Here is a 24,971-nt window from a genome sequence, read left to right on the forward strand (position 1 = left end):
AAAACATTGTTAATGCTTAATGTTCAGTTGGACATTTAGAGGAGTTTCTGTTATTGAATGGTGTGGTTACCATTGTGTTGAAAAGTAGCGCTGTCAATTTGCGATTTTCACTTTGATGCAGCTTAACGTGTTCGATAACCCCAAATCACATTTCTTATCATTCAGCAAGGAGCAGGTGCGTATGTGTCGAATGTGTACATCCTGAGCTTTAATGGAAGTTGTATGTTGGGTCAATGTAACTCAGTTAAAACAATATCCCCTTGTTTTATGTGACATCAAACTGTTAGTAGTAGGTTATCACAACAAAATTATTATTATTTTTTTTGGTAGAATCAGGTAGAAATACCTCCTGCACATGTTCACTCTTTACAGTGTGAGGTCGCAAGTTCCATTGAATTTTGTTGGTAATGACGGAACTTGCAACCATATTTGGCTTTGGGAAACACACCCCTGAGCAGGAAATTAATACAGGTCAGTGCTGGGTAAGAGCAGGGCCGGATTATCCATAGACGGGATTGGGCGAGTGCCCTGGGGCACCAGCCAATAGGGGGGCACCAAGTGATTAAGATAATGACTAGACTTTAAAATATTTTTCATGTTTTGTATATATATTATTTTGCTGGAAGAGATGCAGATACAAAATGAACAGTTAATGATACAATATATACAGAGAGAATATTAATTATATCCATAAAGAATTGACCGTTCGCAAAACCCCGCCCTCGAACGGTCCTCGTCCAATCCTAGCTCAGCAACTGTAACTAAGGAGAAAGACCCCCGTGACCGTCAAACATTGCGATTTTCAGCAAGATGGTGAAACGATGCGCCTATGGCACCTGCAAGTCTGACACCAGGTACCCCAAAAGTTTATAGGGAGGGGTCGTTTTTTTCGCCTTTCCAAAGCCCAAGATCCAAGCGGAAAGATGCCGACAATGGATTAAGACAACCCTGACAACCTCACTCATGGGCGTCAGTTTGGTTTGAAATGTGCTGGGGACAGAGACGCATTCGGAAGTGCATTTTCAGAAGTGCTGGGAATAATGACGCATTATTTATTTTTTTCTCTTTCGCGCAGGTCATGTTTTGAAAGACGATGTCCTGTAGCTTACTAATGTAAATAAATAAAAATGTATACAAAAATGTGATGATGTCCAACTCGTTTTATGAATAAGAAAGCCTTAAGTTTTCAAAAAGCATTAGACATCTCTGACCCACTAATCTACTTCATAAGTACCATGCTGACAATGACATGACGTGGTTTAACAATGATTACCAAATTTCTCTCTCATATTGCTCCTCATAACCACTGAAAACGGTAAAAAAAATCGAACCAAAAGTCCAGGTTAAAGTTAAGGACGTTATCTGACATTAAGCGTTTCTGCTTCACATTTTCAGCAGGGCAGCGTGGGTTGTGGGTTGGGCTGTGGGTTGACTCCACACGGTTCTCATGGGGTTTATACTAACGTGAAAAAGCTTTACGTGGCTTAATGTAGGCTACCTAAACAACGATCACCAAATTTCTCTCTCATATTGCTCCTCATAACCACTGAAAACTGTAAAAAAAAAAAATTCGAACCCAAAGTCCAATTATTATGGACGTTAAGTTGGGGGGTGGGGGGTGGGGGGGGGGTTACTTCAAATGTTGTCACCCAGGGGCACTACACGGTGTTAATCCGGGCCTGGGTAAGAGGAAATGAAATACATTTATTTGTGTACATATTAGTGTAAACCTTACAGCTCACATGCTGGTGCTCACATGTTGATGCTGACATGGTGCTGACAAGTTTTGATTATTTTCCATTCCAATTGCAAATCAATACTGTCTAGTTGCAATGACCTAAAACTAAATTATTAAAACTGGTTAATTTTTACTTCATTTTCTTTGAAATCATAAATGTTCATTTAAGCCCTTTGAAGTGCCTTGAAACGTGCTGAGTTATTTTAGTGTGTTGACGTAATTTCCACTGAAACAGGAAGATAGGGCCAGACATATCGAGTAGTTTACGTATATGGCAGAGTGTGGCAGTTACCATACGCTGGCATTCAGACAAAACAGGGGAAATGAACAGCTTATGATGCCGCTCATTAGTTCTGTTGCTTGAGTTGGCCTCTGGCAGAAATTGCAGCTTTGAAAAGCAAATTTAAACAGCCTAACACAGTGTCCTCCTAACCAGTGTCCTATAACCAAAATTTCCAGTGTCAAGCAATTTGTTTGTCCAAACGAGATGGGACAAAATCAATCAAAAAGCACAGCCAGTTAGAAGAGCGTGTGGGCGGGCTCTCTGCAAGTGCATTGCATTTGCAACGAAATGGATAAGCACATTATTAAATTCATAAATCTTACACCATTTTAACATGATTAAACTACAAACTGAGACTTGTTTAGACTGGTAATAGACTTGTTTGCTCACCTTGAGTTGACAGTTTGAACATTGTTGTTTCCTTTAATTTATTTTCATGATCTGAGGTGAATTAGCCTATCCATTGTTGCTTTCAGTGGGCCATGTCTATAAATGTTATGAACAATTATATTCAAACTTACTGTACATTAAATTATTTTTACATTAAATAAAGCACATAATCTGCACCTGAGATTTTCATTGTCATATTTTGAAATAGAAACTGTTTATAAAACAGAATTGTCGCAAATCGCCGTTGCTGCTGGTTAGTACAAAAAACATGATGGTTATTGTAGTTCTAGACTAAATGTAAACATGCATTTACTCATCTTACTTGCACAAAAAAAGATTCAATATTCCTCAAAATGAATAAAATCAGTGAAATGCAGAATCAGAATACTATGCAAACCTCCAATAACTAAATGTTAAATAAAAACATACATTTTTATGCATATAATCTCACTATATTGACCAATGTAGCTTCTGACCTTCGTTGATTCAGTTAAACAATAAGCAAAAATGACTACAGATTTTTTTTGTTATTGGTAAAGTAAGTGTTAAACATTTTTTCTACTGTATCCTATTGTTCTTTAATCCAGAATGGCAGCACAGCTGAAAGGTTTGGTTGAGCTGCGCCCTCTGCACATGCGGCGTGAATCTGCATTTCCTTCAGCCTGAGGCTTATTATTTAAATTTTGCTGTGAAAGGGTCTTTGCATTTTCCCAAAAATATAACTTTTTTTGTCGTTAATTAATCATTTTTATTTTCTGTAATATTACAGTGCCGATGTTTTTGTTACTAACTGAGTAAACGGATCAATTTTTTCACGAGTGGTTCTGTGGATTTATTGATGTGGATTCTGACAAAGGGAGTGGACAAAGTGTCAAGCTAGGGCTTCATTCAGTGGAAACCTACAATATTCATACTAAAAGCCAAAAAACTTACATTTTGATTTCATGGGGACTTTAAATATTTAAGGATGTTGCATGATCCTAATCAGAAGTAGAACTTTTATTCGTACTTTTGAGTCATTCAAATTCTCTCAGAACAGGTGCCAACACAGTTACTGTTTTTTGTACTTTATTGTCACCTGCATTGTGAACATAATGATAATGATAAAGGGAAAGAACAGTGCGAAATAAGTAAAGGGAACAAAAAGAGAAACGATACATTTTCCCTTCTTTAAATAATTATCATACATTTTTCTTCTGAACAAAGTTGATTTATTTATTTTTGTAAGAAATGAAATATTATTGGAACTTTTGAACTTCTTTAAAAAAGCTTTATTAAATATGACCACAGGAACATGGTGTAGTAGTTTTATTTCATAAATTGTCACATTAGAATTTCACAGCAAAAAAAATCACTTCAGAACACCAAGGATAGTACAGAGAAAACACAAGCTATATACATGTATTCAGTAAAGAGTGTCTGATTGTAGAATGTGAAGATCTGCTGTATTCAGTGCATCATGAAGTAGGAGAGCAGAGAACAGCAGAGGAACAGGAAGCTCTGGGTGACACTCTGAGCCCCGTTACACAGGTTCCCCGCACAACATGAGACGCTTTCAATACCTCTAACTGATGATGTGGCGTCACAAATAGATTTAGACGCACAGCCTTTTACAACAACCGACTGACCTCCATAAGTCCCTGATGAAAAGAGAGAAAACAATGGTTGATTCAGTCTAAGCTGGACATTGGTATATGTGATCTGTGTCAAATGTTTAAACCTATAAGAGAGTTTAAATGATAATGACTTTAATCTTCTTCCGTTTCCAGATCCTCACCTGTTGCTTTAATGCAGCGATCTTCAGTCCCTAAACAGCTCAGTGTGTTTGAGCAGCTCTGTCCATCACAATAGTAACATTTCTTTCCATTTGGGACAGGATCTACAGAGGGAAAACAAGTATTATTTTATTTTATGTACAAAATATCTAATGCAGCAACACTCCTTTAGCGGCTCCATTCAGTCAGTTCACCACAGGCAAGCTGAATGACATTTGGAAGTAAAATGAGTGTTGACTCTACAGAAGTTATTTGCACATGATCATTGAAGTAAAACACAAATACCTGCATCTTGAGCATTACACAGGTCTGTGCCACAGCAGGAAGAAGTCGACCTTAGAATGCCGAAATTCATGGAAAAACTTTGACAAGCAGCAGCACAAACTTTAGACTTCACTGTAGAACTAATGCCCCCTAAAGAATATGAATGAGACAGGAAAGACCAATTAAACTGGAAAATGTATTTACAACTTTATTTCATTTTAAACTATTTTTTAAAAACAAATCATAACACTCTGAGAGAAAACAAATTAAATATCAGATATCTATGTAGAATAAATATATTGTGACTGAAATTTAAAATTCTGCCGGAAAAACAAGTAAATAATAGCAGCATCTTTATCAGTAAAATATAACAGTAAATTTCAATCCTATTGTACTTACCAACTTGTGTAACTTCTGTTGAACTCTCACACTGAGAATATCCACTGGGACATGTTTTAGCCGTTTGTCCTGCACAAGAACCCGTCGAATTCACGCACTCATAACAGCTGAGAGAATGTCCTTTAGGAATAAAACAGAGATGCAGTGAGACAGAGGACATCTAATGATCTGTATTTGTAATTAAGAACATCACAAACATTATTTGTCTTCGTACCGGCAGTGAAGAGAATGAACAGGAGAAAAACTGAGATTTGCAGATCCATCTTTGATGAGGAGGAGAATGAAACGTGTCTGTTTCAGTGCCATTTTATAGTTTATCGAAAGGGGAGGATCTTCATGAGAAAATTAAAAAAAGAAACAAACAAACTACAGCTTACAACATTTACTTGCCAGTTTATGACAAATAACGGATTAATATGGAAACTACAATGTGTATTGGTCTACTTAAACCAACCTTCTTATAGTGATAGTTGACCCAAAAATGAAGATTCTGTCATCATTTACTTAAACCTGTGACATGTATGTAACAACCTGTTTAAACAGAACCATAACTTTAATTTTCTCTGAAATCATGAACGATGAGGGGAGTTATCATGATCATCACAATCTCAAGCACATGACTAAAATGAGCTGAATAGTAATTATCTCTTGAGGAAAATATGATATGAATATGATTTTTTTGTCTGGTTCAAAACAGCAAAAATATAATATCCATGCATTTTCCAAGCAGTATTATTAGTATTATAATTATTTGCAAAGATCATATGCTGCAACAATATTTTTCTCTTCATTAAATGTTGTTTGAGCAATGTCATTTGTGTGAATGGATGTGGTACGTTAAGATTGAGATTAAAAAGAAAATACAAGGCAGCGAGAGGGACCTTTTTCACTCTTGTGCAATAGTGATATGCAAACATAACATACACAAATACGTTTAGTGACAAAACAATGAACTTTTTTGTCCCATTGTTAGAGCTGCAGAAAAAAAATAAGTTGTTCTGAGGCATATAATATGTGGATGAAATTAAGTTTGTAGTTTAATTTTATGTAACAAAAAAGCACACTCTTACATTTTTGATATATCAAGATATTTTGAGAGATACTTCCATACAGACATATTAAAATTACCATCTAATCATCCATTTTTAGAGCTGCACCAGGCAGATGGTTATGGTGAAGACCAGACAAGGGCACAATGACCCAGAGATCTGATGCCAGTGTTTCTCAACCCTGTTCCTCGAGGCACACCAACAGTGCACATTTTGGATGTCTTTCTGGTCTTGGAGTCTCTGCTAATGAGCTGATGAGTTGAATTGGGTCTGTTTGACTAGTAAGAGTTTGAAAATGTGTACTGTTGGTGTGCCTCCAGGAACAGGGTTGGGAAACACTGCTTTAGGCTCAAGGGTGCCGAACCGGTACAGCTGCCAGACAAAGGGAACCAGCGCGCAGGGAAGTCTCAGGCTGTATGGTAGGATGGGAAGAGAAACACAATAGGACTGGATTGAACAGGACACCTCTCAACAAGGTCACAAAAAAGGAATACGATAAGGTCATCTAGCTAACTATGTTGTCGGTGAAGATAAAGCAAATTTACTTCTCATTGCTGTCAGGCGGAAACCTCATATTTTTTTTAAACGCCAAGTGTCAAAATTGATATTTATTGTGGTTTTAGTCTAGCGTGTGTCATTATAATATTGATTTTTTTGACCTGCAAATGTTTTGTCCATCACTGGAACAGCCAGTGTACTGTCAGTGTGCATTATGTTTTCATCAACTTACAGGTTATAAAGTTTATTGTAGCTAAATGGGCGCTCAGTTTTTCTTGTTGTTGAATACATTTGGCCAAAATCTCATGATATAAAAGATGAAGCACAATGCACAGGATATTTAAAACAGTACTCTTCTCTGCCCTTTAAAAGCAAACAACATTAGCCTTTATAGACACAATGTGTTTATTGTGTAAAAAGCCCGCTGTACTTAAACAAACGGTTCTTTATTTACCTTTGCACTGCAAAAAAGCAGACACGGCCCAAACTGTGCGCAGCACTTCATTCACGATAGAGTTATGAGGTTTGACCGACAGTTTGAGGATTCAATGGAGTTACAAGGCTTAGTCACTAACCCTTTAAATCCTTTCCATTGATTAAATATTTGTTAAACACAGACGTAAAGGATGACTAATAGCATTCATTTAAAAAAAAAAAAAAAGATTAAATATAGAGATACAAGGTTTCTGCCGACAGCAACAAATATATTCTTGTTTGTAGCATTTATGTTTATTTATTTTTTGGAGTTTGATCATTTTCCACGACCAGAACCGGCAGGGCAGGGCACCAGGGAAGAGCTGACCGGACTGAAGACCATCTCAGTGGGGCTGGAGATGTTGTATGAGAACTTGGACAATGACTTTTTTTTTGGTTTTGTTTTGTTTTTTGGAGAACTGCTTTATTGATGAAATGAACTAATTCACAGTTTGTTTGTTTTTTTACAAAAGCTAACAAGCGTTTATAATAACTTAAAGTACCCTTAACACAGCAAGACACCTATATCACACAGTTGGCCAAATAGTTAGTACATATACTAACTCTATTTAAACACGACAAACCTGATTCAAAAGTGAATCAATCTGTCAAAACACAAGCACTAGTTTTCTATCCAACGTGAACATTAAGGGCCCTATCATACACCCGGCGCAATGCGGCACCAGGCGCGACACAAGTGTTTTTTTGCTAGTTTCAGCCCAACGCAGTTATCATTTTCACGTCCTACGCCATGTTGTTTATATAGCAAATGCATTTGTTGGTGCATTGCTATTTTGCTATTTCATTTTTATTTATTTTTTGTTATTTAAAGCGAGCGTTAGTATGCGCCTATAGGCCAGTCCACAACGTGCGTACACTTTTTCCCGGTAGATGGTCTGCTTGCATGCTTTAACCTCGCTTTAACCTTAAATAAATCAGTCAATCATAGCGCAATGACTGTCAAAATACTAACAGTTGATGGCATTACGAAAACTGCATTACAGTTATACCTGCAGACAATATGAAATCCATTGTTTTTATAATAAGTGTTAAATATGTGCATTCTTAGCAACATGGCAACATGTTATCTAAAAGTGAATGAGGCACTACTTTATAGAATGTACAATAGAAATAATTGCTCAGAGCAGCCCTATGCAGAACTTCAATTGCCCCCTTGTTTGAAATCTCTTTCTGGGGTGGTGTGGGGTATTGATAGTGCCCCCATAGAGGGTGGGATGGTGCCCCCATAGTTAGTGCCCTACACAGACCGCATATTCTGCATAGATGAAACAGTGGTACTGGAATAGTAGTAATAGCTTTACATGAAGCTTTTACTGAAATGAAAACATGAAATTGATATTGATCAACAACAAACCATGGCCTTTGGTTTCTAGGGAAGCTTTTTTTATGTGAAAGGTAATTGTGAAATTGTGAAAAACTAGAAATTGAGAGGAAAAAAGTTACAGTTACCTTTTTTATTTTCTAATCCATGGCGGGAAAAAGCTTTCATAGGTTCCACATGTGTAAGGGGAAACACAGCACACATTCCTCTCCCATACCTCTTCTTCTCCCTTGTCCTGATCCAACTACTCCTCTCCTCCAACTATTCCTCTCATTCAACATTGGTTCCTCTCTCTCGCCCAGACACTATTCTCTCTCTCTCTCTGCTTCTGAGTTGCTCTGCATCTTAATTGAACAACACCAATTCAAAGAGTCACATTTTCTGTGTACACTTGACTGTACCTCTGACTAAGATTGGATTCAGCTATTTCTCAATATTTGATCTGTTACTTAAAAATGCTTATCACTTGTTTCAGTCTTTGTTTTAGATATTTTTTTCAATCATTTTGAGCTGCTGTTGTTGCAGAAGTAGAGGCTTTATACTATATTTAAGCATGTGTAAATAAGACCAGAAATGATGCCTGTTAAAATGCATTGTACAAGCTTATGTTGCTTTCACTGTTCATTCTATTGCTCTATCATATTTTATCTTTCATTTAATAGCACAGGGCATATTTAGAGCTTCTTCAGCAGGGCTCAATAGAACAAGAAGATTGAATGAAAAAAAAAAGTGCTTTTCAGGTATAGGTCTAACGGTTGTTTCATTTGAATACAGTAATCAAATGTAAACCAACAATGCATTGTCTTCATTGTATAAATTAATTATAGGTGAATTTATTAAAGTTGCAAAAGTCATTCAGTCAAGGGCAATGAGTGATTTATTTGTCGTTTGTTGTTTGATTAATGCTAAAAACACAGTTGCAGGTTTATTAAGCTGCTCCTTTGAGACTGAATGCACATATCCAATATAATGTTACACATACATTATATCTGTTTACGTTCCCTTAAGACATCACGTTTACTATGTTACTTGCAAAGACAGGTGTTTTTACATAATTTTGTGTTAATATGTCAGTTCAAGCACAAGAAAACATGAAAGAGAATTCAATTCAATATTCAAGCGCTGTCTAGATGTGCCTTTGTTTCTTTAGATTTAGTTTTAATCCAAATGACGCATGTGTGCAGTTAATGATCAGCAATCAAGTGCATTCAACAGAATTGTGTGCGCTCTCTAGTTAACATTCATAATATGTGCCTTGATTTACTTTCTTTGCTATTGACATATCATATCCAACCGAACTACAAACTTTCCAGTAATGTCTGTGAAAAAGGGGTTGTGCGCTCGACAAACTCACGCATCTGTGCTGCTGTGCACTCAATCCACTCCGCGTTTTGCTTATCAGCATGCGCACACATCTATAAAAGTGTAAATATTTAATTTGTTTAACATTCTATTAATTATATACATTTACTTCATATAAATCCTTCTCTGATAATCCATTTTGCTCTCTGTTCATTCTGTTGTCTGTTTCTTTGTCACAGACACTTTACTGTACACGCTGTGTGGTGTACAGTAAAATCAGTAAAATCAGAGCCTTTTAATGAGTACAAAAAAATCAGAGCATTTTTATGAGTACACAAGAACAGTTTCGGGCCCAATGCTGATACTGGTATCACAAAATTATGTAAAAATGCCTATCTTTGATTCAAAATTTCAAAAACTTTTAACCTTTTATGTTCAAACCGCAGTCAATGATGGAGAGACTCAAGAAGAAGTGACAACATGTAAAATGCATCAGGACATTTCTGAATGGTTAGTTGATGAATTTATGTAGTAGCTTATTGTACCCAGATAGCATGTAACCATTGAAACAATGTTGAGTCAGTGTTGATGCGTCAACGCTGATTACATTGAAATGACGTTAAAGTGATATTGATTTAGCATCACTCTTGCACCCTCAGTTAATGGTGAAGCAAGGTTGAGATTTCCAACCCTGTATCACATGAAATACGTTCTGAGGAAACTTATTTTGCAAATCGCAATTACGTTACATGCCAACATATAAGCAGTGCTATTACGTTGGTCCTTAACCTAATATAAGCAGTGCTATTACGTTGGTCCTTAACCTAATATAGCCAATCTATTGCAGTGCTATTACGTTTGTCCTGAACATAATGCATCCAAAGCAGGTTTCTTTTCACACGTAGCAGATAATGCTGTTCATTTTGTTTTAATTATTTACTCCCTTTTTTCTCATTGGGCTACAAAATATTATCTATGCCAGGGCGAGTCAAATGGCGGCACCCAGATCATTTTTATCTGGCCCTCCAACTGGGTTTTGATGTTTAAAACCCCTCGCAATCTGATATCAAAGTCCCCGCAAAGGTTTAGCGCGTTCAGCGGTGAGTTTAACAACGCACATGATGAAACTCAAATGATGTGACTCAAACCTGTATGAGTTTCTTTCTTCTGTTGAGCACAAAAGAAGATATTTTAAAGAATGTTGGTAACCAGAAAGTTGACGGTGGCCATTGATTTCCATAGTAGAAAATAAATACCATGGATGTCAATGGCTACCATTCAACTGTCTGGATGTCAAAATGATTCACTCTATCTTCTTTTGTGTGCAGCAGAAGAAAGAAACTCATACAGGTTTGGAACAACATGAGGGTGAGTAAATGATGACAGAATTTTCATTTCGGGCTGAACTATCCCTTTAAAGCTGCAGATTCACCTTATGTAGACCTTAATCTCTTTAAATATCACAAAATAGCCATGTCAGTCACTTTCTTAATAAACACAAGATGTTTTTTGTGTTTCAGTGGAAACAAGCTGAACTGAATGGAAATCAGTTAAATTTCTCAAATTTAATACAGATTCAGGAATATGAATGATTACCTGATTAAGCAGTGATAAGGCACAGGATATCATCAAGTCCCAGGTCAGGTGATTATGCTGTCAACAACAACTCGGTGTATAATCAATGTCAGCATTATCAGGAGGGGGCTTCTTTTTTTTTTTTTTTTCATCTTCGTCGGCCTTCGTTCCTACTAAAGGAGCAATGTGCTCTGCATGCAAGCACTGACGGATGCAAGACATGGGCTATGTTTGCAGTGTAACTTTCTTGCTCATGTTCATGTCTCCTGCACTTCAAGAAATGTGTTAAATGACGTTAGAACTTTATTCAGGAAATTCGTAATAAACTTTACTAAAGCAATGTGCATTTTTTAAGTGTGTAGATGCACCATTGTTTGAAACTGTGCTAGAGAAGTCATGTAAGTATGTCAGGTGCTTCAACAAACAAGACTCTCTAATGAGAGTTTTCTCTCTAATGAGGAAGCGTTACACTACTGAGAAGTGCGCATGCAAAACCAAAATGGGCGTTTACCAATCAGTGGCCAATTTCAAACTACAAGAAATGTTTTTCAACCATTTTTCAACAGACTTGCTAAACCACCCCACCCCTAAACCAAGTCCCCAGTGGATTAGAGCAAATCAGGTAAAGCGGTTGAAAATGCCCATTGTGGTTTGAAAACGCCCCACTGATAGAGAAAAACCCACTATTGTTCTGCAGAGATACATGCCTGAATGATCTTGTGCTCATAAACTACAAATCACTGTTAGTTCAATGTCACTGACTACGTTTACATGCAGCCAATAACCCGTTCAAAACCGGGATATTAGCAATAACCCGGTCGCGCACGGCCATGTAAACACCGGCAAAAACCCGGATATGCTCATATCCCGGTTTTTAAAAACCCGGATATTACCCCTGGGGTACCCCTTTTCTAACCCGAATATTTGGTCATGTAAACGCGTATCGGCATATCCCCATCAAAAGGAACATTGATTTGTGTTCTGCGCATGTTCTATTCGCAAGGAATCTTGGTCTTTTGAGTAGAGACGGCGCATACAGAAACCCGCGTGCAGTATACCGGAAGTAAACAAGAAGTAGAGGTTAACATGGCGAGACGCAGCACAGCACCACACTTTTGGAGCGAGGAGGAAAGCGCAAACAAAGGCGATCGCTATCTGCCCCGAACTATTCATTATCCGCGTGTTGCTGCTGTTGTTGTTGTCTTTGGATACAGGAAGAAGAATTGGAAATGACGCATATTGCGTCTTAAGGTTGTCCGTACGTCCTGACGCTAACCGTGCGTCGCCGTTTACATCGGGATATTCCCAACTGATTACAAATTCCATGTATACAGGAGTAACTCTCTCTGCTCACGCATGTAAACGGGTTATTCCGAATGTTTCAGAAACCCAAATAGTGACCCTAACCCGACCATAACCCGGATATTGGCTGCATGTAAACGTAGTCACTGTCTCCACCCATGTGTGCTGTTGGCTTTCATCAAAATTTCAATGCTGATCCAACACACTTTAAACACTGAAATGTCAATCTCAACCAAAATTATGGTTTGGATCAAAACTCAACATTGTATCCTTGTTCCCATGCTATCTGTGCGATTAATTTCAACACTTTACTTACTTTGAAAATTAATGTATGTTAGTAGATTTAGTAACAATAAATAAAATGCATGTAAAAAGCATGCTAAAAACAGAAATACATTATATGCACCATTGTTTGAAACTCAGAGTGTTCATGCATGTCAAACACACAAGACTTCCGTATAGGACGCACCTTGTGTTTTCTCTCTAATAAGGAAACATCAATTAACTACTGAGAAGCCCACATGCAAAACCAAAATGGGCGTATACCAATTAGTGCCAATTTTCAAACTACAATTGGTGTTTTTCAACCATTTTTCAAAAGACTTGCTAAAATCATGAGGGTCCACCCCTAAACCAACCCCCCAGGGTATTAGAGCAAATGAGGTGACACCATTGAAAGTGCCCATCATGAACTGAAACGACCCACTGATTGGGATACACCCAGTAGTGTTTTGCACAGATACATGCCTGCAAGATCTTGTGCTCATAAACTAAGACTCACTGTTAGTTCAGTGTCACTGTCTTCACCCATGTGTGCTGTTCCCTTTCATCAAAATTTCAATGCCGATCCAACACACTTTAAACATTGAAATTTTGATGTCAACCAAAATGATGGTTTGGATCAAAACTCAACATTGAATCAATGTTACCATGCTGTCTGGGTAGTTATCTTTTAGTCATTGATTAGCATATTCTGTCATGATAATCTATAAAACGCATTCCCGGGGGCAGGGTTTATGTAAATGTTAAGGTTCGTGATGTCACTAACACGGGAGGAAGCTCATGCAGTCCCTACTATCCGTTTGTTGTAGTCCTTAAAAAGCAATTTCTTTAAAAAATATATCTCCCTTTGCTTTTAACTTTGAGATTTGTAACTTTGTAGATGTTGTTTATGCTCAAACAGCAACACTACACACTAACTAAAGTTAGTAAAGTGAAATCATAATCAACCACCCCTTTAAGTGTTTTGCCACTTGCTTGAGCAACTTAATGTATAGCTGTAAAGCCCCTTTCACACAGAGATTCCGGAAAATATACGGATAAAGTGACCCGAGATTTGACCCGGGTTCATTTGATTTTGGTTCATTCACACACAACCCGTAAAAATCCCGCAAAGACACGTGACATCGATATGACTTGTAATGTCTCATCAGCGTCGCCGTCTTAAGTTTGCTTATGAGCAATGAAACCACGCTTGTGCATTTTTTTTTCTCTGATTCGATCATAAACTTGTGCATTACGTACCGTTTCACTAGCTGGCGAACGATCCCGGCTTCAGCGTCATCACTACAATTGATGAAATTGTACTACAAAAAAAATTGCGCTAAAAATGGGTCTATATATATATATAAAGAAAAGTAATACACACATCTTTGCTGAAATGTATTGTCCTGTTGTTGTTAACAAGCCATGGTTCATTTGCTCTGCCTTTAGGATTGCAAGTGTCCTGGGACAGGAGAGGGTGTGAGTGGGAAACCCACTGCTGCAACTTGGTTCTGTTTTCTCTTCTTGAGAGAATGATTGAAAAATATATATTTTCTACATATTCATGTTTAACTTTTTTCACTTTTATTTTTTAAAAGAAAAATTATGTACATTTATTTTTATGCAACTTTAATTGTGTAAATAAAAGAGAATGAATTGTTCTGGACATTGTTTATTTTTGTAATGACAGTAATACTTTCTGCATGAAACAAATTCTATACCTTTTTATTTTTTCAAATAAAATTGGTAAATGAAAATTATTTGTTCTTTAGGCTACATTAAAGTACTTTTTCCAACTATTTACAAAATACGTTAAACATATCAAAATCAACATAAAATAAGAAAAAAATGATGTAGACTCTATTGAGCTGAGCTGCTGGACCGGGATGGGCTGCCCCTGGTAATGCCTCCTGCTGGTGGGACATCATCTGGGATGGTCTCCAGAGTGTTAAAGTGCATATTTCCACTATCCACTAAGTTGTCTACCAACAGGTTTGCAGGGCTGATTCAATCGACGGCTTTCTGAAAAAAGTACTTTTAATAACTACTGCATTTATATTAGGCTACTACTGCATTACTGCGTAGGCTATGTTGCATTTTACTTCTGTATATTTTCAATATACAGTAATATCTGTGTTACATTATATACTTTTGTGTAGTGTAATGTAATCACATTGTGATGTGAGGGAAAAAGGTACTTCAGGTTACTTCACATTTGTAAGTGAATACTTAACGAAATATGCAGTTCCGAAAATTAAAGTAACAAAATGTAGGCTTATTGTCACAATATTAACAAATTGTTGCTAACTACAGCAGCGTCCCATATCAAAGGGCGCATCTGAAGCGTTCGGACCGGTCTAGCCTACGAAGGATTGTTCTTGTCGCCTGGCAACCGTGACAGCTGCAGATGACGAGCGCGAGAAATACTGGACTTTTTATATTAAATTGGGTTTTGTATTCAAACAGGGCTAAACCGAAAATACATGATCCGGCAGCGCCGGGGCACACCATGACCTCCAGTAAAATATAAAACATAAAAATGACAATAGCCAATTCTGGCTCCATAGCTGTTTACTCAGTTATCAAAATGAATGATCAGGATAGCAGCTGTCCTCTCGCACCGTTGCTTGGCGCCAGGAGCGGTGATCGGGAACACCTGGTTGCACAATTAGGAAATCCTAGGAAGGCTACATGGTGCGTCCTTCAGAGGACGCATAGGCTGCATCCTTGAAGTCTGCGTCCTTCGAAGGATGCAGCCTTCAACATTGGGACACAGCTATTGGTTGCAAGTTGTGAGCGCAGCTTCTCTGCACTTACGGTGCGTTTCCACTACAGCGGCAAAATTCCGCTCAGTGCCGCTGGCAACGCTGTAACGTCTCCGCTTTGGGGTGTGTCTGTTACGAGTGTGTTTAATCTAAGTTTTTTTACAACACACACACAGTATAATCATTAGAGATTCACGGGATTACATTATAGACCAGCTTTGTTTCCAAATGCACCAAGCAAAGATATCCTTTCAATTGTATACACTTTTATAAAACCAGCCAATATAACACATCCACAATGAAATATTTAACATATATAACAACTGCAAAGCCTCTAATTCGTAAACAAAACGATTTACGTACTAAATTCAGCAATAACACCGGCACAATTTGCATATGTTTAAACTCTCAAGACAGACGTCACATCCCGAACCTCACAGCAATTGGCTGCCGACCGCGTTTTACGCTTGATATTTGCATAAAGTCGAGAACTGCCCAACCTTTTGACGCTCTCGGTCGCTCTCAACGCTTTCTCCGGTCCGCTGTCAATCCCAAAATGCACTGCGCGAGCGTGAAGCTCAACTTCCATAGGAATGAATTGAAAACGCTCGCTCCGCTCCGCTCGCAACGCGCCAGTGGAAACGCACCGTTACGGTGCGTTTCCACTGGCGCGTTGCGAGCGGAGCGAGCGTTTTCAATGAATTCCTATGGAAGTCGAGCTTCACGCTCGCGCAGTGCATTTTGGGATTGACAGCAGACCGGAGAAAGCGTTGAGAGCGACCGAGAGCGTCAAAAGGTTGGGCAGTTCTCGACTTTATGCAAATATCAAGCGAAAAACGCGGTCGGCAGCCAATTGCTGTGAGGTTCGGGATATGACGTCTGTTTTGAGAGTTTAAAAATATGCAAATTGTGCCGGAGTTTATGCTGGATTTAGTGCGTAAATCATTTTGTTTACAAATTAGACGCTTTGCAGTTGTTATGTATGTTAAATATTTTATTTTGGATGTGTTCATTGTGATCCCTTACGAAAATTAACCATGGTTTTTTTGTAGTAACTATGGTTTTTTTGTAGTTACCATGGTTTAACTATGGTTTTTGCAGTAAAACCATAGTAACTACAAAATGAACCATAGTTTAACTATGGTTTTTGCAGTAAAACCATAGTAACTGCAAATTAACCATGGTTTTACTACAATAACCGTGGTTTAACCATGTTTTTTTTTATAGTTACCATGGTTTAACTATGGTTTTTGTAGTAAAACCATAGTAACTACAAAATGAACCATAGTTAACTATGGGTTTTTCAGTCAAACCATAGTAACTACAAATGAACCATGGTTTTACTACAATAACCTTGGTTTAACCATGGTTTTTGTAGTAAAACCATAGTAACCATAAAATGAGCCATGGTTTTTATAGTAAAACCATAGTAACCATAAAATGAACCATGGTTTTTGTAGTAAAGCCATAGTAACTACAAAATGAACCATGGGTTTCAGTGTACTGTTTTTTTTTTTTTTTTTTTTGAGCATGTTTTTGTTCAGTCCAATGTAAATATATATGCTGTGCATATGTTGCACTGACTTGTTTGGTAAAAAAAAAAAAAGTTTCAACAGCATACGTGTATCTGCAAATATTTTTGTGAACAATCTGAAGAATTTTCTACAATTTGAACTATTTTAGTATTATGCCAAAGCGTACTAAAGTGATTTTATGCCCAACAGTAGTTGGTTAGACAAAAATCTGGTGATATGAATGAATGTGTGCCATTTTGTGATGAAGTGTGCAACCACTACTATGTAGTTTTGGTTGCAGTGCTTCATTTTGCATGATATATTCGGTATTTTGCAGTTTGGATGTGAGGTTTTGTAAATTGTGTTAAGTATTTTAATAAAACCAGGAAAAAAATAGTTTGCAAAATTGTGTGTTAGCAATTGGAATTTTTTTTAATTGTTCTCACGTCAAGGGTGCAGTGATAGGTCAAATTACTGTTTCATTCATGATTGGTTGATGCATTGAGTATGTGGCATAGCAACAAGACGCTGGTTGGTCAAAATCGCTTCAGCCAAGGAATTTTCCGAACTGACAGCTGGAAGCAGGCTATCGTTACACGACAGCAGCGCGGTCGAGTTTGTTGGTTTATTTGAAATATTTAACTTGAAGAAGACGAAATTTAAAGGTGAGTTCTGATAATTTACGTTTATATGTAGTTCACAAGTCGAAAATATTAATGTTATAGCCACTTGACGTTAATTTAGCGAGTTAAACTAGCTTTGCACCGAATGCTTTTTAGCCATGTTTAAGTCAAACAAGACTTGTAAGTTATAAGTTACACTTTTTAATCTTTGACTAGTATTAAGTCATTGCGTGTACACATAATATGGCGTTTGTTCTCCATTATCCACTATAACTGTTAAATGTTAACTTTGCTATTAGGCAACATAAATCTGATTGCCCAAGGTCGCTGCAGCCGTTACTGCATTTTCAAATAGATGGAGAGCGGGAACTTCGGAGCACGAGCACCACAACAACCATATGGCTTCACTTCACAGAGGCCGGACCCGAATTATAAGATGAAGAGAAGAGGAAATTCAAAGGTGGGTTTTATGTTTATGTTTAACCAAATAACAAATGTATAAAGCGTTACAACTTAACATGACAATAACGAGTGTAAATTGTGTAGCAGCTAGGTACGAATCGAGTCGGTGATATTAACCGTCTGCAAATATTTTTTAAAGCAATTGAGTTTCTGTGTCGTGAGTACACATTTAATATGTAATTATTGTAAATGAATACTTAACCAGAGGTTCCATGCTGGTGTACTTTACATTAGTCCACAATACTGTATGCAGTTGAACGTGACTGAACAGTGCACAGATAAAATAGTTGATCACTCGTTCTCTGTGTTTAAATGATTGCGATTAACTTAACGTTACCTGATTCTGCCCTAAGTCATATACAGGTCATTCATTTTAACAGAGAACTTTGTTGAAACTCAGCAAATGTGTTTTTGATTTTTAGATCATGAAGATGATGGGGTAAACTACCAGTGCTGGTCTCACTGATCATCACACATCTGGAAGTCTTCCTGCATCCTCAGCTGTGAGGCAAGTATCAGTACAATGAGTTATTTGAGTTTCTTAAAGGGATACTCCACTTTTTTTGGAAATATTACAAATATTATTTGTTCATTTTTTTAAGAGAGATGCTAATGGTCTTGGCCGATTCAATGATCTATGCTAAGCTATGCTAAAAGTGGTACTGCCAGACCCGGAGATCGGCTGAATGGATTCGAAAACTGAACTGTGTAACTCTGGGGGAGTTGTAAAATTAGCCTATTTCCAAAAAAAGTGGAGTATCCCTTTAATCTTATGATATTCTTTTTTTCTGGTGAGGTTGAATTTTTAGTCCTAAGAGTTTGTTTGCCATAATGACAGAGTGATGTCAATCTTGATAAAGTGCCTGCTGGGATTACTACACTAGCTTTAACATATAATTTGAACATACATTTGAACGTTTATATGTTTTTAAAATTACAATTAAAATTTATTACAGAAATTAGATGTTTAACATGTTCAAGTAAATATTGTAACAAAATGATAATTTAAGTTATGTTTCCTAGCATTTACACTCAAAGTTAAGGCACTTGATGCAGTGATTGACAGGGCGGTGCGGGAATGTGATTGGCTCGGAATCCTTTTTTTAAATCCACATTGAATTTTGCCGGAATCCTTTTTTTAAATCCACATTGAATTTTGCTACGTTCATTGTGGGTATTTATAAAAATGCAATCGTAAGTGTCTTAACTGTGAGTGTAAATGCTATTAAGAAAAAATAGCATTTAAATGATCATTTTGCTACAATTTTAACTTGAACATGTTAAAGGGTTAATTCACCCAAAAATGAAAATTCTGCCATTAATTATTCACCCTCATGTCGTTCCAAACTTGTAAGACTTTTGTTCATCTTTGGAACACAAATGAAGATCTAAATAATGAAATCTGAGAGCTTTCTGACCCCCATAGACAGCTAAGCAACTACCACTTTAACGCTTTAAAAAGTTAAAGTGATTGTAAAACTAATCCATATGATGACATGATCACTTCCTTTATGATGAACAGGTTGAATTTAGGCTTTTATTCACATATAAACATTCATAAATTCACACATCAGTTACGGTAAACAGAAGCTCAAGCATGTTTGCTTGACATGCAAGAACAAACGAGGTTCATTCTCGTGTGTTGCGCAGCACGTTTGAGAGAGGTTTGCTCTCACGTGTCAAGCATGTTCGGTTGAGCTTCTGTTTATGTTCGCCAATCATTGTTTAAGTGTGAAGAAAAGACTAAATTAAATCTGTTGTGGCGATAACCGCAATATCGCGCTACTGACAAGCCAACCGCAGAGGAATGTAAGTAACCGCAGCAACCGTGATATTCGCGTGTTTTCTTTTTTCAAAAGGCTATACCCTTCTAGTTTTGACCTTCGTGCATGTGTATTGAATGTAAAATAAGTTAATAATGATAACAAGACTGTTTTTATCATGGTGGTTTGTATAGAGGCTTCGCTGATTTGCACTTAAGCCTAAACAGACAGTGAATGAGAGTGATCGACTGAGTGCGTGCGATGACCTGCGTCTGTTTTTGAGGTCAAGTCATATATATATATTCGTGAAAAGGTTGCCGTGTCCAAGGAAAGCGAAATATTTGTCTTGTCATCCTTTTAACGTTTAAGGGTATTTAACATGAATGGTGACAGTGTCAACCTGTTCATCATAAAGGAAGCGATCATGTCTTCACAAAATTTAGACTAAACCATTCAATTTATATGGATTAGTTTTACAATCACTTTAACTTTTTAAAGCGTTAAAGAGGTAGTTGCTTAGCTGTCTATGAGGGGTCAGAAAGCTCTCAGATTTTATTATTAAGATCTTCATTTGTGTTCCTAAGATGAACGAAAGTCTTACAGGTTTGGAACTACATGAGGGTGAGTAATTAATGACAGAATTTCCATTTGGAGGTGAACTATCACTTTATTTACTTAATTTCAATTCTGAAAGTATCAAAAATATTGTCCATGTGACTTCTTCATCTTATTTTTAGTGAACATCTTGCCTTTCATCATACAGTAGCCCTATCTCTACTTTGCACATTCAAGAGTGCATGACAAATTAAAGTTAAAGCAGTATTTTTGTGTAAACAGTTTCTCAAATGTGGGAACAAGCTTCTATCATAAAAGTGCACAGTATGGAGAAGATTTGCGCTGTAAAATAGGGCTGCAGCTAACATTTAACTTTTCTGGGTACTTTATATGAAGCTTTTTAAAACTGCTGTGCTTTTTTGTGAAACTGTTGTTTTCTTATCTGCATTTCAGTCATTCCAGAAAATGGACCGAGTGCATGCTGTGGTTGAATTAAGGTGTTTCTAGGATTCCTTAAAGGTATAGTTCAGCTAAAAATTGTAAAAAAAAAATTCTGTCATCAATTACTCACCCTCATGTCGTTCCAAACCCGTAAGACCTTCGTTTATCTTCGGAACACAAATTAAGATATTTTTAATGAACTCCAAGAGCTTTCTGTTCCTCCATTGGTAGCCTACGCAACTAATACATTCAAGCCCCAGAAAGGTAGTAAAGACACCATTGAGGTAATCCATGTGACTCCAGTGGTTTAACCTCAATTTAATGAAGCGATGCAAGTGCTTTGTTTTGTGCAAAAAACCCCCAGCATAATTTACCTCTATATTTACAAAATAATATTATCTAAAGCACATTCACGGAACAACTTCCGGTCTTGAGTCAACACAATTCGCATATGTCGCAGTGCTCCTCCTACTGGATTGCAGGTCAGTATTTTTATTTTTTTTTGCAAAAACAAGCAAAGCACCGGCATCGCTTCATAAAATCGGTAAACCACTGGAGTCACATGGATTACTTCAATGATGTCTTTCCTATCGGTCTGGGCCTTGAATGTGTTAGTTGCATTGCTCCCAATGGAGAGACAGAAAGCCCTCAGAATTTCATTAAAAATATCTTCATTTGTGTTCCTAAGATGAACGAAGCTGAACCGAAGTGGGAGAGGGAGTGCGCTGTGATTGGCTGCTGTGAGAACCTGGCAGATCTATAACCAATTCAAATTGAATTTGAATATAAAATCTTGTTCCGTATTGTTAATATATTTTGACATCCACACAGAATTGTCTATCCATGCACAGGTCTTAAGCATTACATTTAATGACATTGGACAATTTGTGACTGTCAAAAATGTAATTTCTATTTATCATCATCTTTAATACAGACGAGAGAGTGTGAAACCATCAGCTGTTTGCCAGGTAAATAGTGAAGTCATAGTGAATACCATTAATAAACATATAATGATAATATGGTATGTACTGTATATCTCAATTTTTTGTCTTTTAAATTTTTTTTTTTTTTTTTTTTTTTTTCCCCAGTTTGCCAAAAAAACCTGTCCAATCTATACCAACATGAGGAAAAGAATTCTTGGACTGGAAGAAAGCGAGTTCTATTGGCAATTCGAGTGTATTAGTGGTAAGTACATTTACAAACCAATTAATTGTTGTCTAACAAATGTCAGTATAACAAAATATGATAAACATTAAAGGGATAAGTAACTTACCAAAAAATATTCTATATCTGTCGTCATCTACTCTCACGTTTTTTCAGACCTTTATGACTCTGTGGAACACAAAACATGAACTTTGGAAGTAGGGGTGTGCGATATGACGATGTTCTGGCGCCTCTGTCCCAACATACTGAACAACGCGACGTATATTCACATAAAATGTTAACGCAGCGGAACGGCACACTGCAGTTCACAAAAGTTCATAATTTGCATGTGCTTTAATGCCTTGTCGGTTAAACATTTAATTCGCGTGCTGATGCGCTGTTCTAACGTGTGTGTTTCTCAGCACCTACACGTGAAGCTCACATGCACTAAAAGCCTGTCTACCAGCGCCTGGATACTGGACTAAGTTATCTTTCGAGTCTTATTGTGCTAATACTGTCAAATACACACAAGGTTTACATAAAGTCGGTTATGTCTAAAGTGAACGCAAACTAATAAAACAACAAAATGCAAAGAGAAAATCACTCACTGCTCTTGACTGATAACTTTTAATAGTAGGTTTAATAAGTATAAATGTATAATTTATACAGTGAAGTCTATGTTTTGTTTTATTTTCATATTTGTTCATTTAATTACTTTCTTCAATGCTACTGTAAAATACACCTGTTTTCCAGGTTGAAACAATACAATAGCTTTGGGTGAGCAGGCTGATCTCATGAAATGGCGTACGTATGACACGCCAATTCGATTTCCATTTTTGGCGTGCTATCAACACGCATAATCGCTTTTCAGCGTGTTTATCAACGCCGTTGACTTAACGTTACATTACTCTCTATATAAATATATATGACTTACCCCAAACCCGTCCCTAAACCTACCCGTCACTGGGGTTAATACCATGTATAGATAAATGTAAGATCCCTTAACTGTACTCCCACACCTAAACATACCCATTTTATGGACAATATTAAAATGTATAATCACAATAATTAACCTTACAACACAACATCGATTCACAAAATACACCAATTTTATTAGCTTGATGTAATCCAAACCTTCAGAATCCATTATTTGCAAGAAAAAGATCCAAACTCAGCCCTTTATCCAGTAATCGTCATCTTGACCGTAAACGTCAAACCCCGCGCTTGTTATGAATTCAAATTAAAAAATTGCGCCCTCAAGAAGCGTTACGGCAGTAATATCAAACGCTCATTGGCTCTCGCCTCGCCTGCTTCGTCACAGATTGCGTCATGCACATTCACATTTGAAATGAAGCGCGCACTGCCGCGCAGGCGGCAGCCCTCAGAGCGAACCGAACCGAAGACGGATTAACATTTTCATGGATTTGAATTAATAAGTTAAATTCTGCTCTGTTACCTCATTCAAAACTACTGCCAGAGAGGACACATCGTCACGTGAACAACTTTTGGTACCGATTTTGACATTTTCTCATTAAATAAATTATTGTGATTATATATTATATTATTGTGTCTGTCTGTTGTTTTTCTTTATAATTGTAGCCAACGTAGTTTTAAGAAATGGTTATGATTAGATGGTAGGATTAGCAAACGTCCGGGGATAATGGTACGTGTAAGATTCACGTCTGAGGCTGTTAAACTGTGACATCTACACGTTTTCCAAAGGGGACCAACATGATTAATTTCACGTACATTTTGCTCCGTTTCGCTCGGACATTTAACGGCGTAGACATACACGCGGAAGATGACGGTTCGTTTCGGCGTGAACATACACGCGGATAGCTCAAAATGCGTATAAATAACACGCCACTTTTGACTTGAAAGTGGCGTGTATGTTTACGCAAAGTCATGATGTCATGTTGGGGTGAGAGAAAACCTTTCTTGATTATCTGTTATCATGCATTTACGATTGAATTGAGTGTCTAGAGCTCTATCCCTTTGTTGGTTACAGATGTCTCTACTCAAACCAGTACTTTCTCCATCTCATTTTCTCTTTCGTGAAATGATGTATATATGAGACTTGTACTTTTTGTTCTGTTTAACCTTTCAAGAGTATAAGTAAAAGAAAATACACTCAACTGATCATATAATGCACATTCTTTCTGCTTGGCTTTTGGAGCCCTAATAATTGATGGGTTATTTATGAAAACACTGGCTGAATGGACATTATTGCACTTGGACATTATTATTCGGCTACTCAATAGTACAGTTGAGTATTCCGGCAAGCCGTGTGTTAATGTGGTGTGTATTCTTCTCATTTTAGCTCCTGTGTCCATTTGGGCTGAAGGTCAAGACAGAACCAAACCAAAGCTGGACTGTAACCTACTGGCCTATGTGACAGACTTCATACTGACAACTACTGGCATGGATGCTGCATCACATGCTATTGAACAAAAACTTCTTCACCTAGAGTTTTCATCCCCCTTGAGGAGACTGCATGTCTTCATCTCTTGTGAGTGGATATCATTTTAAACATTCTTCAAAGAACTGCTAATTTCTTCTGAATTTGTTTAGTAGTATATGTAAGAATTTTCCATTAAACTTTTAGTAATGTTTAAGTAATTAAGTAATGTTGTTGTCATCTTGTTAATGTATGTACGGTATAAATTGCAAACATGCTTGTGTTGAACACGTGTTTACATGTTATAGACATTTTTGGAGGAGGTAGATGCTGTGTATTTAAAGGTGCTCTAAGTCATGTTTATTTGTGTTATATTTGTATATAAATCATTATTACAGTGGAACAAATTGCTATTTTTTTATTTGTAAATTAGCAACTGAATTTAACCATTGCATTTATCACCAATAATTTTGTATAACTTTGTAGTTTATTGTTTTATGTCACATGTGAGAACAAATGCAAGTCTATGTTTTCAGATTATGTAATTTCTGTAATAAAGTCTGTATCATAGAATGGTAACTTCTTTCTGTTGTTATTTTGTAGATGTTTGTTGTAAGTAAATGGCTTAAATGTAATTCAAGAATTTTGTAAA

General features: G+C 37.0%; 1 protein-coding gene and 1 long non-coding RNA gene across 2 annotated transcripts; one reads left to right on the plus strand and one right to left on the minus strand.

Moving 5' to 3' along the window:
* Nucleotides 1-3,819: 3,819 nt before the first annotated feature.
* LOC311276618 (urokinase plasminogen activator surface receptor-like) lies at nucleotides 3,820-4,563 on the minus strand. Its single transcript, XM_084386403.1, has 3 exons — nucleotides 4,472-4,563; nucleotides 4,189-4,290; nucleotides 3,820-4,051 (listed from the first exon to the last, which is right to left on the minus strand). The coding sequence occupies exons 1-3, from the start codon at nucleotides 4,539-4,541 to the stop codon at nucleotides 3,861-3,863; spliced, it is 363 nt and encodes a 120-aa protein (XP_084242529.1). The 5' UTR covers nucleotides 4,542-4,563; the 3' UTR covers nucleotides 3,820-3,860.
* A 16,158-nt stretch (nucleotides 4,564-20,721) lies between these two features.
* Nucleotides 20,722-24,895, plus strand: LOC311277597. Its single transcript, XR_014625300.1, has 4 exons — nucleotides 20,722-20,856; nucleotides 21,713-21,746; nucleotides 21,867-21,963; nucleotides 24,242-24,895. It is a non-coding gene; the product is annotated as an uncharacterized lncRNA (long non-coding RNA).
* The last annotated feature ends 76 nt before the right edge of the window (nucleotides 24,896-24,971 follow it).

Source organism: Rutilus rutilus, assembly GCF_951802725.1.
Source record: "Rutilus rutilus genome assembly, chromosome: 18".
In the NCBI taxonomy this organism is placed as follows: Eukaryota; Metazoa; Chordata; class Actinopteri; order Cypriniformes; family Leuciscidae; genus Rutilus; species Rutilus rutilus.